The sequence below is a fragment of the Nymphaea colorata genome, chromosome 4 (assembly GCF_008831285.2).
Source record: "Nymphaea colorata isolate Beijing-Zhang1983 chromosome 4, ASM883128v2, whole genome shotgun sequence".
Taxonomy (NCBI): Eukaryota; Viridiplantae; Streptophyta; class Magnoliopsida; order Nymphaeales; family Nymphaeaceae; genus Nymphaea; species Nymphaea colorata.
In genome coordinates, this window is record NC_045141.1 from 21,409,636 (window position 1) to 21,422,603 (window position 12,968).

The 12,968-nt window shown below is 40.2% G+C and overlaps 1 protein-coding gene across 1 annotated transcript; it reads left to right on the forward strand.

Moving 5' to 3' along the window:
* Nucleotides 1-706: 706 nt before the first annotated feature.
* Nucleotides 707-6,430, forward strand: LOC116252293 (protein TRIGALACTOSYLDIACYLGLYCEROL 4, chloroplastic). Its single transcript, XM_031626453.2, has 5 exons — nucleotides 707-1,130; nucleotides 3,497-3,743; nucleotides 4,189-4,570; nucleotides 5,686-6,032; nucleotides 6,171-6,430. Exons 1-5 carry the CDS (start codon nucleotides 799-801, stop codon nucleotides 6,369-6,371), a joined length of 1,509 nt encoding a protein of 502 aa, XP_031482313.1. The 5' UTR covers nucleotides 707-798; the 3' UTR covers nucleotides 6,372-6,430.
* Nucleotides 6,431-12,968: the final 6,538 nt, after the last annotated feature.

Here is a 12,968-nt window from a genome sequence, read left to right on the forward strand (position 1 = left end):
TAGCTTTGGAGCTTGTAAGAATTTTTCAGTGGTGTAGGTGCGTTAGTTCGGTGAAGCCAAGTTTGTTTCCTATTGTTACTCATGGAAGCCAGCATTTACTTACCAACATATGGATGGGTACTATCAAAGTCAGGCCTTCGTGTCAACCTGCAAGATTAGGTGTTTGTGCTCCTTGGAGCCGCAGTTCTTTCGTGCTGCCTTCTTGTCTCGAATGCCATTTTAGTATGGAACCCGGAATTTTAGAAAAAGGACGCTAAATGATCTGTCAGCGAAACTTTTAGGCCACAGCTTTAACAGATCTGGGACAATGCAAACTAAGCAAATGATATGATCAGTGTTCATGAATCCAATTGATGCATTTTTTCCCCTTTAAGCCAAGGCAGGGGTTTGGAATATCCTTACCAGTTTATGAGTGGTAATTTATACGCCGATTGATTATACATTTTTCAGATGCAAAGTGCTTAGACGAGCAAGAAAAGAAAGTTTTTTTTTCTCTCTTTTACAACTTATCCTAAAACTCGAACGGCACAAATTCTGAGCCGCAGTTGAGCAAAATCGATAAAATTGGGAGCTTGCTGTAAATTACTGTGGATTTAGAATATGACCGCGGGGAACCCTAGAAGCGACGGGGCATATCGGACATGCATTTACGAGGTCGAGGACAAAAATGTCTACCTTGATGAAAAGGGCCAGAGAAGACGGGGAGCGAGGCAAGTGAGAGTTGGAATGTTCATTTTCCCTCTCGCCAGACTCGAGTAGAGGGATAAGGGGGTTTTATAGAGAGAGAGAGAGAGAGGAATGGCGAAGCTGAGGACGGCGATGGACTGTGCATTTTGGGACGTGAACTTGTCGTCGGCGGCGACGGTGGATGGGGTGGCAAGGGCCGTGCCCGGCGACCCGTTTCCGGTTGGTCTGGCGAGGGCGGGAACCACACTCAGAGCGCAGCAGCTCCCGGTATTCGCCAGGGGCTTCCCTCTAGGCCTCGTCCCCAACTTCTGTCCTCCTCTGCCCTCCTCTTCTTCTTGCACCGCTTCTGGCTCTCCCTCCTCCGCCGCGGCCTCGCTGAAGGACACGCACGGCTCATTCGCCCTCCAGACCCCTCTCTTCATCAACCCACCTTCCTCCAACTGGTACTCTCCCTCTCTCTCTCTCTCTGTGTGTGTGTGTGTGTGTCTGCTGTCGTGGTTCACGATTATCTCCGGCCTTCTCTGAATCGCATTTTTGTTGTTATGTGCGAAATTTACGGTGTTTTGGCAATGTGTGGGATTATTTGGGCTTGCCGACTCTGTATTCTACGGTGACCGGAAAATGGTGTTCAGCAGATCCTCGGGATTGAGAATAGAGGGGACTCTCGGGCCATGCTTCATTTGCGGCCACTCTCCCGAATCACTACTCGGATTTGTTGCCCGAGTTATCGTCATGACTCTGTGCCGACTCGGCGAGTCAGTGGGGTAGCTCAGTCAATGTGGCTACTTTTCTCTTATTTTCCTTTTTGGTGTCTCTTTCGGAGCGAATTTTTCAAAGAAAAAACCTCTCTTGACCGGAAGTTGTGGACAGCCAGATTTGTCGGATCGATTTTGTTGGAACCGAACCCCAAATCTAATTTTGAGCATCTCCCAAGCTCGGGAGTCGGGAGCACCCTCCAAATTGGATCCATACCCTTTTGTTTTGTCCTAATCATGTTTCCCGGACTCAGACCTGCGAATCAAACTTGTTCGGCGCCGCCTCAACGCGATGAGCTGTGGCCTATGGGTGTGCTGCCTTTGCCCTTGCTAACTCACTCCACTGTCCCAAATTGCTTTCTTTCATTCTCGGTTTTGAACCTGAATCCTGAATCGACTATGGACTATGGAGAACCATGCCATTGCCTTTTGAGTCAGGATGCGATAGCTTGGGTGTAGGTCGGCCTAGTTACCATGAACCTGGTCTGCATCTGCATCAAGTACGCAATCATGAACAGTAGCTTTTTTCAATTTAAAGTGACATCGAACTGCAGTGATGGTGATATAAATTATGATGACGATTGGGCCTGCTGAAATTAAGTAACTTCGTGACCAGGATGGCATAAAATATCAGAAAAAAAAAAAGCTGAAGGAAAGTTGCTGTAACAAATAGATATTCAAATGCTTCTGTTGAATGCTTACCCAAATTTGGTTGCTAAATTTTTTAGTAGAAGGCTGGAAGTAGATTGTCAGCTTCTTTTTGTTTATGTACTTTTGAAAGCAATCTAAAAGAACAGCTCACTGCATTAGACAAGAAAATAAAATCAAGGACATGACTGTTTTCATTCACTATTGTCTCTAAAACTACTAAGCATGCCACTGAACACGCTTGTAAATGTTGTCATTCTCTGAAGAGTTCTCGACGATATAACTATCCACACCACAGATAAGCCTCAAAATTTACTGTGGGGATGTGGTTGGATCATTAACGAACCATGGATGTAAGTCCTTTTAGTGGGAAAAAATTGACATTCAACTGAGTGGGGCTATTAATCTTATCTTTCCCTAGCTGTGGTAAGAATGGCAAAATGACTTGAGAATTTTCCTTTCATTTCTCACCATAATTCTCTCGTCAATTGTTAACCGCAGAACTGCCTTGTCATGGCGATGGAAGAAAATCAAATTCTTTCTGAGCCTCACATTTGTTGTTCATCTTGCTTCATTGAAACGTGCTTCAGGAGCTCAAACTATACGTTAATTTAGCTTCTTGTCATGGAAGACATTCACCTCGTGGAAGGACATCAGGGGCTCTTTAATTTCAACCTAAATTACTGGGAAAATGCTGATCTGGAAGAAGATTTATAAGTTTCCTATCATTGAATGAAACAAATATCAAACAGGCTGGTGAGAAAAATCTGAGCTGGAGGCTTGGACTCACTATTCTCTCCTCCACCCTATTTTGAAGGCAAAATTGTGTTGCATCTGGGGTGGTTGCAATACAACTTTCCCTTCCACCTGGCATTGGGCAGGTTTGTGCACCCAGTTAAGAGCAAATGGGATCCTTCCCACCAGATGAAATGAAATAGGGCCTAGAATGCTTTTATTGCTTTCACAAATTATGATATTTCCCAATGCTATAAAGAAGTTTTTGTTCTAACCAAGATCCAATAAATGCACAATTTTTTTCTATGGATATACCAAATGAACATTTTTCTCTATGCTGCATGTGATTTGATGTTTACGTTCCTAAGATGATGCAAACATGTTCCACAGGACTAGTACGGCTGAATAAGGTTAGTCTGATGCTGAATTTTAATTATTTATTGTCATTTGGCAATCTTTATTTCACTTAATTTGTTAATTTAATGACAATTTACTGTATCTTTTCACAGATGTTATTCTGTTTCTTTAGAAGTAATTGGCTCTCTTGAGCATTTGGCTGTTGGTTTGGTTGTTGTATTTCTCATACCTTCATAGCACTGGTGCATGTATCAGTCTTTCTGAGTTATATGCATGTCTAAATTCTTTCTTATTATTGTCTACATGTTATTTAGGTGGGTTACTTTGATGGCGCAACTTCGCCCAAAAAAATTGTTCACTTCCATTAAAGCTGAAGTTACTGGTGGTGATGAGCTGGAAATTCCTGGACTCATGAGTATTTTGAAGATTGTTTGTGATAAAACATTGTACGCTGCAGGGCTCTGTTCCCAGCTTCCTCTTACACCAAATTCATCTCTGGTTCTTAGTACAGAAGCTCATGGTGGGCAAGGGAAACGCTCCAAAGCCATCTACTTTCATAAGGTAGGCATAAAAAATTGCCGATTGCTAATAATTGCAAGGTGCAAAATTTGTGGTTTTATACTGTTTCAGTTTATGGAGGAACAAGAACGTTATTTTCTTAAAATTCAAGCAATAAGTATTGCGAGCATAACCATTAATGTCTGCCTTTTATTTAGTTCCCTAGTTTGTGAACGGTCATCAGCATCATCCCATAAAATTTTGGATTAACTGACTGTGCTTTCCTAGAGAGTTTCTTGTTTTATAATGTGTGCACTGGTGCTTATATTCTCAGTGGCTTTCTAGACAATCATGTCTAATCTTTTATATCACTTGCTTTGGTTAATACCTCTAGTGCAGAAGTTTTCGTATATCATTCATTTTGCTTTAAACACAGATTGCTCATGAATTGGCTAATGAGCTTGTCTGTAATTGTCTTGCTGATTACTCAAGTCTTCCATGTGCACAGTTTTCACATCATGATGTTACCCTGGAAGCAGCATGGCCTGAGCTCTTCATTGACAGAAATGGAACTTACTGGGAAGTGCCGGCTTCTGTATCCCTGGATTTGGCTTCCCTTGTTTCCAAGTCTGGCTTACGTTATCGTTTTGGTATACACAAAAATGGTGGACATCCTCAACCACTTAACACCACATGTCTTGATGTACCTGCATCCCTAATGCCAGGGTGGTGTGCCAAAGCTGCTTTTTCCTACGAGAAGAATATGGACATCTGGAGGGAAAAAGATAACCCACAGGATGCAATAGTGAGGACCAAAGAGCGAAAATTCTTGAGGATCCCATATGACATACGTATGAATGAACCTCATTCAGCTGTCTCAGGACTTATTGGTATGTGTGTTCGCTTTAAGAGACAAATTCTTTGCAGATTATTAGGACTACAAAATTGTGTGGATGCTCCATGGTTGTCGAAAGGCAAACAAACTGGAAAACTTTCCAGTTTGATACTCTTCTTGTGGCATAGATAAAAGAATTTAAAAGGTGTAGACAATAAACAATCAGGAAAATTGTGCCATGACTTGACAAATGAGAAATATCTTCTCAATATCTGAAGCTGAATCCCATGCAAGTGAAGGTTTTTTTTTATTGAACAATATACCCAGCAGTTGCTATATCATCAAATAGTTCAACATGGTGGGAGGTAATGAAAAGGAACAATATGTAACAACTTCGATCTGTTGATTAATATGTATTAAGCATTTTCCCCATTTCCAACCCTTCCCAGACCACCACATTGGTCACCTGCATAGCCATGGACAGGGGGAGGGATTGAGAGGTAATTGAGGGCAAAAGTGACAGAATCAAGTCCCACAGGCGCAGGTGGTTCTGCAACTTGTTATGCAATTGAAGCATGCAAGATCTGAGTGTTCCTCACTCATTAGGTGATCCGGTCCTTGACAAAAGCTTCTATCTGCTTATATATACTAAAGAAAGTGAAAGGGGAAACCTACAAATGGGAAATGGTATCTGGATTATTTGGTTCTTCAATATGCATTGACTGTCTAGTCTAGTAGAAAGCGACATAGGCAAGCAGCGGCTGAAGTTTGGACATGGCTTTTCTGTTGATTATCTCAATTTTATCAATTTTTGCCAAAAAAAATATCTCTGTCTTGGTGGTTTAAGATTGTGCATACTCCAATTACATGAATCGTGCGCTTTTCTTCCCCTACACATATGGTTTCTTGGTGGGAATTTTTTTCTTGTAAATAAAAAAAAATACATAAAAGCTGCTTCTGTCCTGCAATTTGTACCTAGAGTTGAGGCCTGCAACTGTATCTAAGAGTTTGCACGTCATTCATCACTGGCTGTTAAGATATTCTGATATATGAGATTGGAATTGAAGTTTGACAGGCTAACATGGAAACACCTTTTGAAGTTAGTTAAAATGAATCTAGGTTGTCTGTCCTTGACAAATATTTTTGACAATTGTTTTTCCTTTTTTGCAGGTGGTGCATGTGCAGCCTGGCTTGGTGGCAACATCAACTTATGTTGTAATCCAACTAAGCACTTAGGTGGAGAGAACCAGGGATCTGATGGCTTTCCATATTCATTGAGCAGATCCCCTTTTAGCGCAGACTTATTCGGTTCACTACGCTATACTTTGCAGCATGGGAAATTCAGAGAAAGCTTTTATGACTTCACGCGTCTTGATGCTCGCTTGGATATTTGCTCAGGTGCTGCATTTGCAAAGGGAGCAAGATATTTCCTCTCTGATATGTTAAAAAAACCAAGTGAGCGAAGGAAGGTGAACCCACTAGCATCACCAAAGCTTAACATCATTTTTCAACAACAGGTACAAGACTTGAACTAGTTAGTTTACTCAAAGAGGGCTTCCTATGCCATGATTGAAATAGTTAGTTTACTTGAATTCCTATGCCAGACATTCATTTTCTGCAAGCTTACTGGGGCACGTTTTCCTGCCAAATAACAGGTTGCTGGGCCAATTGTTTTCCGAATTGATTCAAGGATTTCCGCAAACTCTCCTGCAACTGGAAAGCACTTTCCTCATGTGGAAGATGTTATGTATAGCTTATGTTACTCGTTGAAATTACTGGAGTCTGGGAAGGTTGTATTTTGGTATTCACCCAAGAGGAAAGAAGGCATGGTAGAACTGCGCCTTTTTGAGTTCTGAAATGTAGTTGCATGATTTCTTTGTGTCCAAGTTCAATTGGCACCAGGTAAGCCTTTTTATGTTTTGTTTCTTGGCTTCCATTGGTGAAAAATTACTTCCTCTGAGTGTACAGGTTCACGCATGGCATGATGACATCCGTTTGGCAGTTGATGGAATGCATGGTGTGCAGCCATAATGTGCTACAACCCCCCCCCTCTCTCTCTCTCTCTCTCTCTCTCTCTCTCTCTAATACAAGCACACAAACACATACTTGCATTCATACATTTGTTAGAGCTCAAGTCACATGTAGGTTTGTGTCTATCCCTTCTGACCTGCACCTAATAGGAGTTTTATTGAGGATTTCTGCTCCATAGTTTAATAAGAAAATGTTTAAGATATTTTTATAGGAATATTGAGTCATTAATACCTAAGTTCTAATTGTTAGTTAGCAAATTAGCATCTTAAATGTATTTTCGGCTTGGGTTTTCAGATCATTCTGCAAGATCAGATGCACATCTTTCCTCTTATGCCTTTGGCCAGCCTTGGTTTTTGGTATAATAGGAACGAGTGGTAGAGGCAGGTGAGGCTTGTGTAGGCAGTTGCCCACACAGACCCACAAATAAATGCCTGTTTTACATTGGTACCTCATGGCTACTTATTTACATATTGCTGCCCCTAAAAAATCTAAAACTCAAGTATTACTGCTCATTTCTGGCTTTGCCTGATAGGAACTAGCTTCCTTATTCTCATCTTTCACATTTCTAGTTCCTAGATGCCCAATGCAGGAACTCCTTATTTTAGTATTGTGCCCTGAATCGTTCTTAAAGTGATCCAAACTTCTTTGTGATTTTAGAAGTCAATCTTGAGAGAACGAAAACGGCTGGTGAAGTTCCCAAGAAAATCCATCTGTGCAGTTGCTTCTGGTCCTTTTAATCTTTTTCTCATTAACTGGCATGATTCTTTCTCCAAAGCATTCCGGAGAAATAGTTCATTGGAACAGTTCAATGCTCAGGTTCCAAAATCATCTCTTCATCTTATCTGCCCGCAGAAGGTCCCCTGCCCATTCTTTACCAAAACTTGTCGATGCACCGAGTCTTCGTGTGTTTCGCTTTACCACTTTTGTCAAATCTTCCTCGGTACCCTGATAAGCAAATTTCATATTACATATAATTGGCTCAGCTGCGAACTCGAATACTTTGCCTCAAAGCTTTCAGAAATGAAATTTGAATTTTAAACTTGTGTATTGTAGCTCATACCCTTGAGTCTGTAATGTGAAAAGGCATAGAAATGATTGCATTACTGGTTGACGAACCAAGCTACAAGAAACAGTTCCTGTTTCCTATCCGTACCTTGGATTTTTTTAAAATAACCATACAGATGCATTCAGGTAAATTCATGTACATTAAGCTGCATTCCTAGCTGCCTAAGTTCAAGCTTTACAGATCATGCTCTGCTTGGACAAATGAATACAAATGTAGCGTAAATAATCAATTCTTTTTTCGGTTGAAGAGATTCTGGATTTTTAGTGGGGAAGTTGCGCTACAGTGGAACTTGCGTAATGATCCCGCTTCCTTGGGTAGGTTGTAAATGGCTAAGTGTTAAATCGATGGACCCATGCCATGTGAAAGAGCTTGCTAAAGCGGAGTTTCACTTTCAAACAACCGCTTTTGTCTTCACATCCTTGAGCTTCAAGGAGATGCATCAATTGTCCGACATATACATGAAATTGTTTTGGCCGGGGAACATCCTTTCGAACCCCGTTCTTGACCAACTGCACTTCTATATCCAAGTCCGCTCGTTACAAACTGTGAATTGGTAATACTTTAATCCAGCTGGAAAGGATGCCCCTTGTTGGTTTTGAACTCAAGGCATGTCTAAGCAATCCTCGTTTGTTGGCTTCCATGAAGCTGATCAACTTGGATCTTGTAAATTCCTATGTTGGTATTTGATTGTTTAACTTCAACTTTAATGTATAAGTGATTTCATAAAATGATTTCCTTTTTCAACATGCCTCATGATAAACCATTGGAATGCAAAATGATTTTCACGTTCCCTTTTCTCCCTCCATCTTTAAAAAATTGAAAGGTAATCGTTTCGGTTCATGTAACAGGATTGATTCAAATGCTGTACTTGTAGAATATAAATAGAGGAGGAAAACAACTAAAAATTTCTCATAGTACTTTGACCCAAAATAACCAATCTAATTGGTGTTTACCCTTCAGTCGATGAGAAGGTAGATCAAATTCTACGAGGTCAGACTTTGGAGAAGAAACAGAGAGAAAAACGAAAGGAACCAGATTTCGAAGCCCTTTCAAGTTCTGCTGGAAGAATGAGGAATCAGGCGATTCATTGATAAGGATTTCTACTTGGATCTGAATGTTTTGGACCCTGGAGGTGGTAAATAAAACCTCCCCGGGTGTAACTTATCAACCCCAAGGTAGTGCACATTAAGCTCATGTAAAGATGGCTACACGATAAGGGTAGTTTTTTTAAGTTTTGTGGTCCTAAAGCAGGTACCTTTCAAAGAAGCGGGTGACGCCTAAAGTGTTTGGTGCATGAATGAAGAAGAGAAAGTTCCACCTTCATTACTAATATGAACACAGATCCATAAGAAAGTGGTTGTGCCTATTTGGTACAATTTGCATGTGTCATTCTAGCGTCCCACTTTCATGAGGCTGAGGGATGAAGAATCATTATTTTTATGGGGAGAATTCATCGCTAGCTAGCCGCTAATTTCATGATTGAGAAAGATAATTTCAAACAAGTGAAACCAGTTTCAAATAGAATTGAAATTTGAAGTTTTCTTTTTCATCTTTAAGATCTGCAGATCCTAAGCTGTAACAGATGTGAAGTGAAAAAAAAAAAACGAAAAATAATAAACAAGAGAGCAGAAGAACTAGCTGAGAGAGAGAACGAAGCCGAAAACAAAGGAAAGTGCAGCTTCTTGTTTTGCAAGTCCATGAGTGATTTTTTCCCGAAGCCCGTGATTGGTAATAACTAGGAGTGACCCTATGATCACCAAGCGTCAAAAGCTTGAATTATTTGGTGGGCAACTGCTAAATCTTAAGAGCTTGAAGAACATCCTTTCCGATCAAGAAATCAATTGATCTTTTTTACCATTATCATGTTTTGGACGATGTAACACTAACCATCCTCGCTACCGTTCTTTTAACATGAACTTTTCTTTTTAATCCCTTCCACGGTAAGCTTGTTCAGGAAAAGGAAGCCTGCCTACAAGGAACAGTTCGTAATTATAAAGCAGTGTTCCAATTATTGGATCCAGTCTCTTACTGGAAAACATATCTGCTTATCGTGGATGTGCATCGGCCTGTGTTGGACCTTATCAACCATAATAAATGATTTAATGTATGTTCTGTTAATATAATTGGCTGATATAAGCTTTATGTCTGCTGATATACTAGGAGAGCATTTGTCGTGAAGAAATAGCACATTGCAGTTCCATTAATTTGGCAGAACAATGAGGAACTCTTTTTTTTTTTGGTCTTATCTACCGAGGGAGTGTTTGGTACGAAAAACAATGTGTTCTTGAATCCATGTTAATGTTGTTGTTTGGTGAAAATATAATGTAACTATGTCTATTGTTTAATCGTTGGATTTAGAGACAATATCCATAATCACACTGTGTTTTATTTTTTGGTATTCTAACGTGCATGGGCAATATTGACGATACACACAAGCATTAGTTAGTAACAACATTGCAAAGGAGACCAGACTGAAGCTACGTGTCCTCTTGGGTGGCAACAAATCAAGATTTCACATCAAATGAAAATGAGTTGCCTTTTACCAAATCCACACACACACACAGAGAGACAGAGAGAGCGACCATAATTACGGTGGTTGTTTCATACTTTTTTAAGCAATAATGGTTGCAGTAGTCACCATCATCAATCAAGAGTCGTCTAGACATGACTTAGATGAGGAGACGAAAGAACAAAGGAGATGTAAAGGACAAAGGGACAGCCGAGACGTATCCTTCACGGCCGTCCACCCATACTGTTGAAACAGCTAAAAGAATCCGGAAAAAAAGAAGACATTGGTATTATTTTCTCAGAGAAAGAGAGAGAGAGAGAAACAGAAAGCCCTGCTATTTCACTCCGTCAATACCTTCATCGGCAGAAAATTTTTCCTATGAACATCTCTTGTTGCAAATTTTTGTAATCAAGAATAATTTCTTCACACAAAGTGCAAGAAACTAAGTTTTCTAAAAGTTCATTTTGTTTGGCTAAAAAGAGGTCTTCCTGTCTTAAAACGTTAATGGGAGTGCCAGATAAATCCATCCAAGGTGAAGCAATCTTTCACTTTGCATGATGAGTTCCACTTCATCTACCGCTGCCATGATTATGTTATTTGCTTTATTCACATCCAGGATGGAAATAAATACGATCGGATTCAATAACCAAAATTTTCAACTCAAGCCCCAGATCTGATGATGCCTAACCCTTTCCATGGCATCCAATCTGCAACTTCCTTGAAAGGCCGCAGCATAAATTAGTAAACTTACTATTGACAGTGAAACTCTTGAAACTTTCATAATGGGCTTTTATATTCATAATAGAGGGACGTTTTTGGGGTGAAGGATTGAAAATCTGAAGTATAATTTCCCAACTGTTTGGTGTTTGGCTTTATTGAACGAGGAAAAAACTCATGTTTTTGGAGGCCTGTTAAGAACTTTTCGGCGTGGGAGATGCACGTTTAGTATCATATTTTCCATTTCTCACGGTAAAAATCCATTTACACACTCTCTTTCCCATTGAAAGAGTCTCTATTTCTCTTCACTCATCCTCTATCTGCAGCAGTCATTAGGAGCATCGATCTTGGGTTTCTAACAACTAAGGAAAATTTTTGGGTTATAAATGCACAGTTAGTGGTAACACTCATTTCATGTTAATGTAAATGGCAGGTTTAAATTGATCGTTTTATTTTGAGTAAATGCATATGCTCAAGGGGTGTAGCATAACTGGTTGGGGTGGAGGTCATAGATAGTACATCAACTCTTTATCGATGTAGGTGCTACTCCTCTAAACTGTGCCGTGAAGCTAAAGGAGGCCTACCACCCACCTAGGCTCCTATGCAACCTAGGTCCCCGGAACGGGAGAATGGGCGGAGGGGGGCTCGAAGTCTCATTTTACAAGCCATAGGGTGTGAATCTCTAGTCATGAAAACAAAAGCGAGTGAGTGCATAGACTGATGCTTTTAAGCAAGCAAGTAACTTCTATTAAAAAAGAAAGGTGGCTATAAATTGGTAGCGATCATGTCAAGGGCTGCAGGTAGATAATTAAAGCTTTCCATCTTCATCAAAACCTTATGCTCAACAACTTTTCCACTATCTAGCCATTAACGTCTGCACTTTTCTTTAACCAGCAATATTTTTTGCCCTATGAACTGAAAGAAACATGAACCATTTTCAGAGTTTGCTTCCTCTCTCTCTCTCCCCCTTGGAGACAAACTTGTTATGCAAACTCGTATTGGTTTGTGCCAAAAGAAGCACCTAATTGAACATTGAAGTCATGAGCTCATCAAACTTGAAGATATCAACCACTTGAGCAGGTGGATATGACCTTCGGATTGAAGCCTGTCCAGAGCTTGAAATCCGACCTGCCTGCATAATCTGGTAGGCTCAGATCTCGCCCATTCTTACAGTCCCCACCAAAAGGAAAAAGATTGAGATCAATGAAACTTTCTTTTTAATCATGCTTTACTTTTCTTTTTGCCGTCCAATGAATCACGAACCTCCTAATTAAACAGAAACGAAAGCAAGGAGAAAACTCAAACTTTGCCTAATTGACTTTTTGAACAAGCTTAGACACTAATTCACTTGGAAAAAGAGGGTCGAAGAGTTAGGCCTGAGATTGGAGTCGATCCACAGCTAGAACAACCGTGGCTTAGCCTTCGCCTATGACAAGAGTGAAGACTCTTCACGTATGAAAGGATTGGAACGGGCCAGGATTGTTTCACACAGTTACTTGTTTGTGTATAATAACCATGCAAAGTTGGTCTTAATCATGTGTTGGGCACATGTATTTGCATTACGTTAGCAAGATCAGAGAAGGAAATCTTAGAAAGAATCAAACTACAGTTCATTTTTCTTTTTGGGAAAAACAAAACTTTAGACATATGAAAAATATATATATATGTTTGATATGCTTTCCTCACTATGGGGTGTGTCGTTTTGTTTTTCACATTAACTTACAATTTAAGCTTTTTAAAAAACGAATCTATGAGTTTGAGTTTCTATTCTACCTCTCAACGAAGTTACCCCACACTTGATGTTTCAAAACTTAATTGGCTTAAACTTGGCTCGAGCTTCAAAAAAATAAGTTCAACTCGACCGAGCTCATTAAGACACGAATGATCCATTCATTCCAAACGAGTCAAGCTTTAACACCCAAGGCTCCGCTGGTGCACGATTGACTGCAAGAGTGACGTTTGCTTATGATATTTGATCGTTGGGTTTGAAGAACAAAATCAAACCCTCAACAAGTTGGGTGAAGTGCTTTGGGCATCTGTTAATTGCAAAAGGGATAATACAATGGGAATTACTCCCGACAAGATTTTCATTGGAATTGCAGAAGGGAGACTAGTGTAAATTGGCCCAGA

Coding starts and splice junctions, on each gene's coding strand:
- LOC116252293 (XM_031626453.2), top strand. CDS start 799: ATGGCGAAGCTGAGGACGGCGATGGACTGTGCATTTTGGGACGTGAAC. Junction 3,744..4,188: donor AAGCCATCTACTTTCATAAG/GTAGGCATAAAA, acceptor CCATGTGCACAG/TTTTCACATCATGATGTTAC. Junction 4,571..5,685: donor AGCTGTCTCAGGACTTATTG/GTATGTGTGTTC, acceptor CCTTTTTTGCAG/GTGGTGCATGTGCAGCCTGG.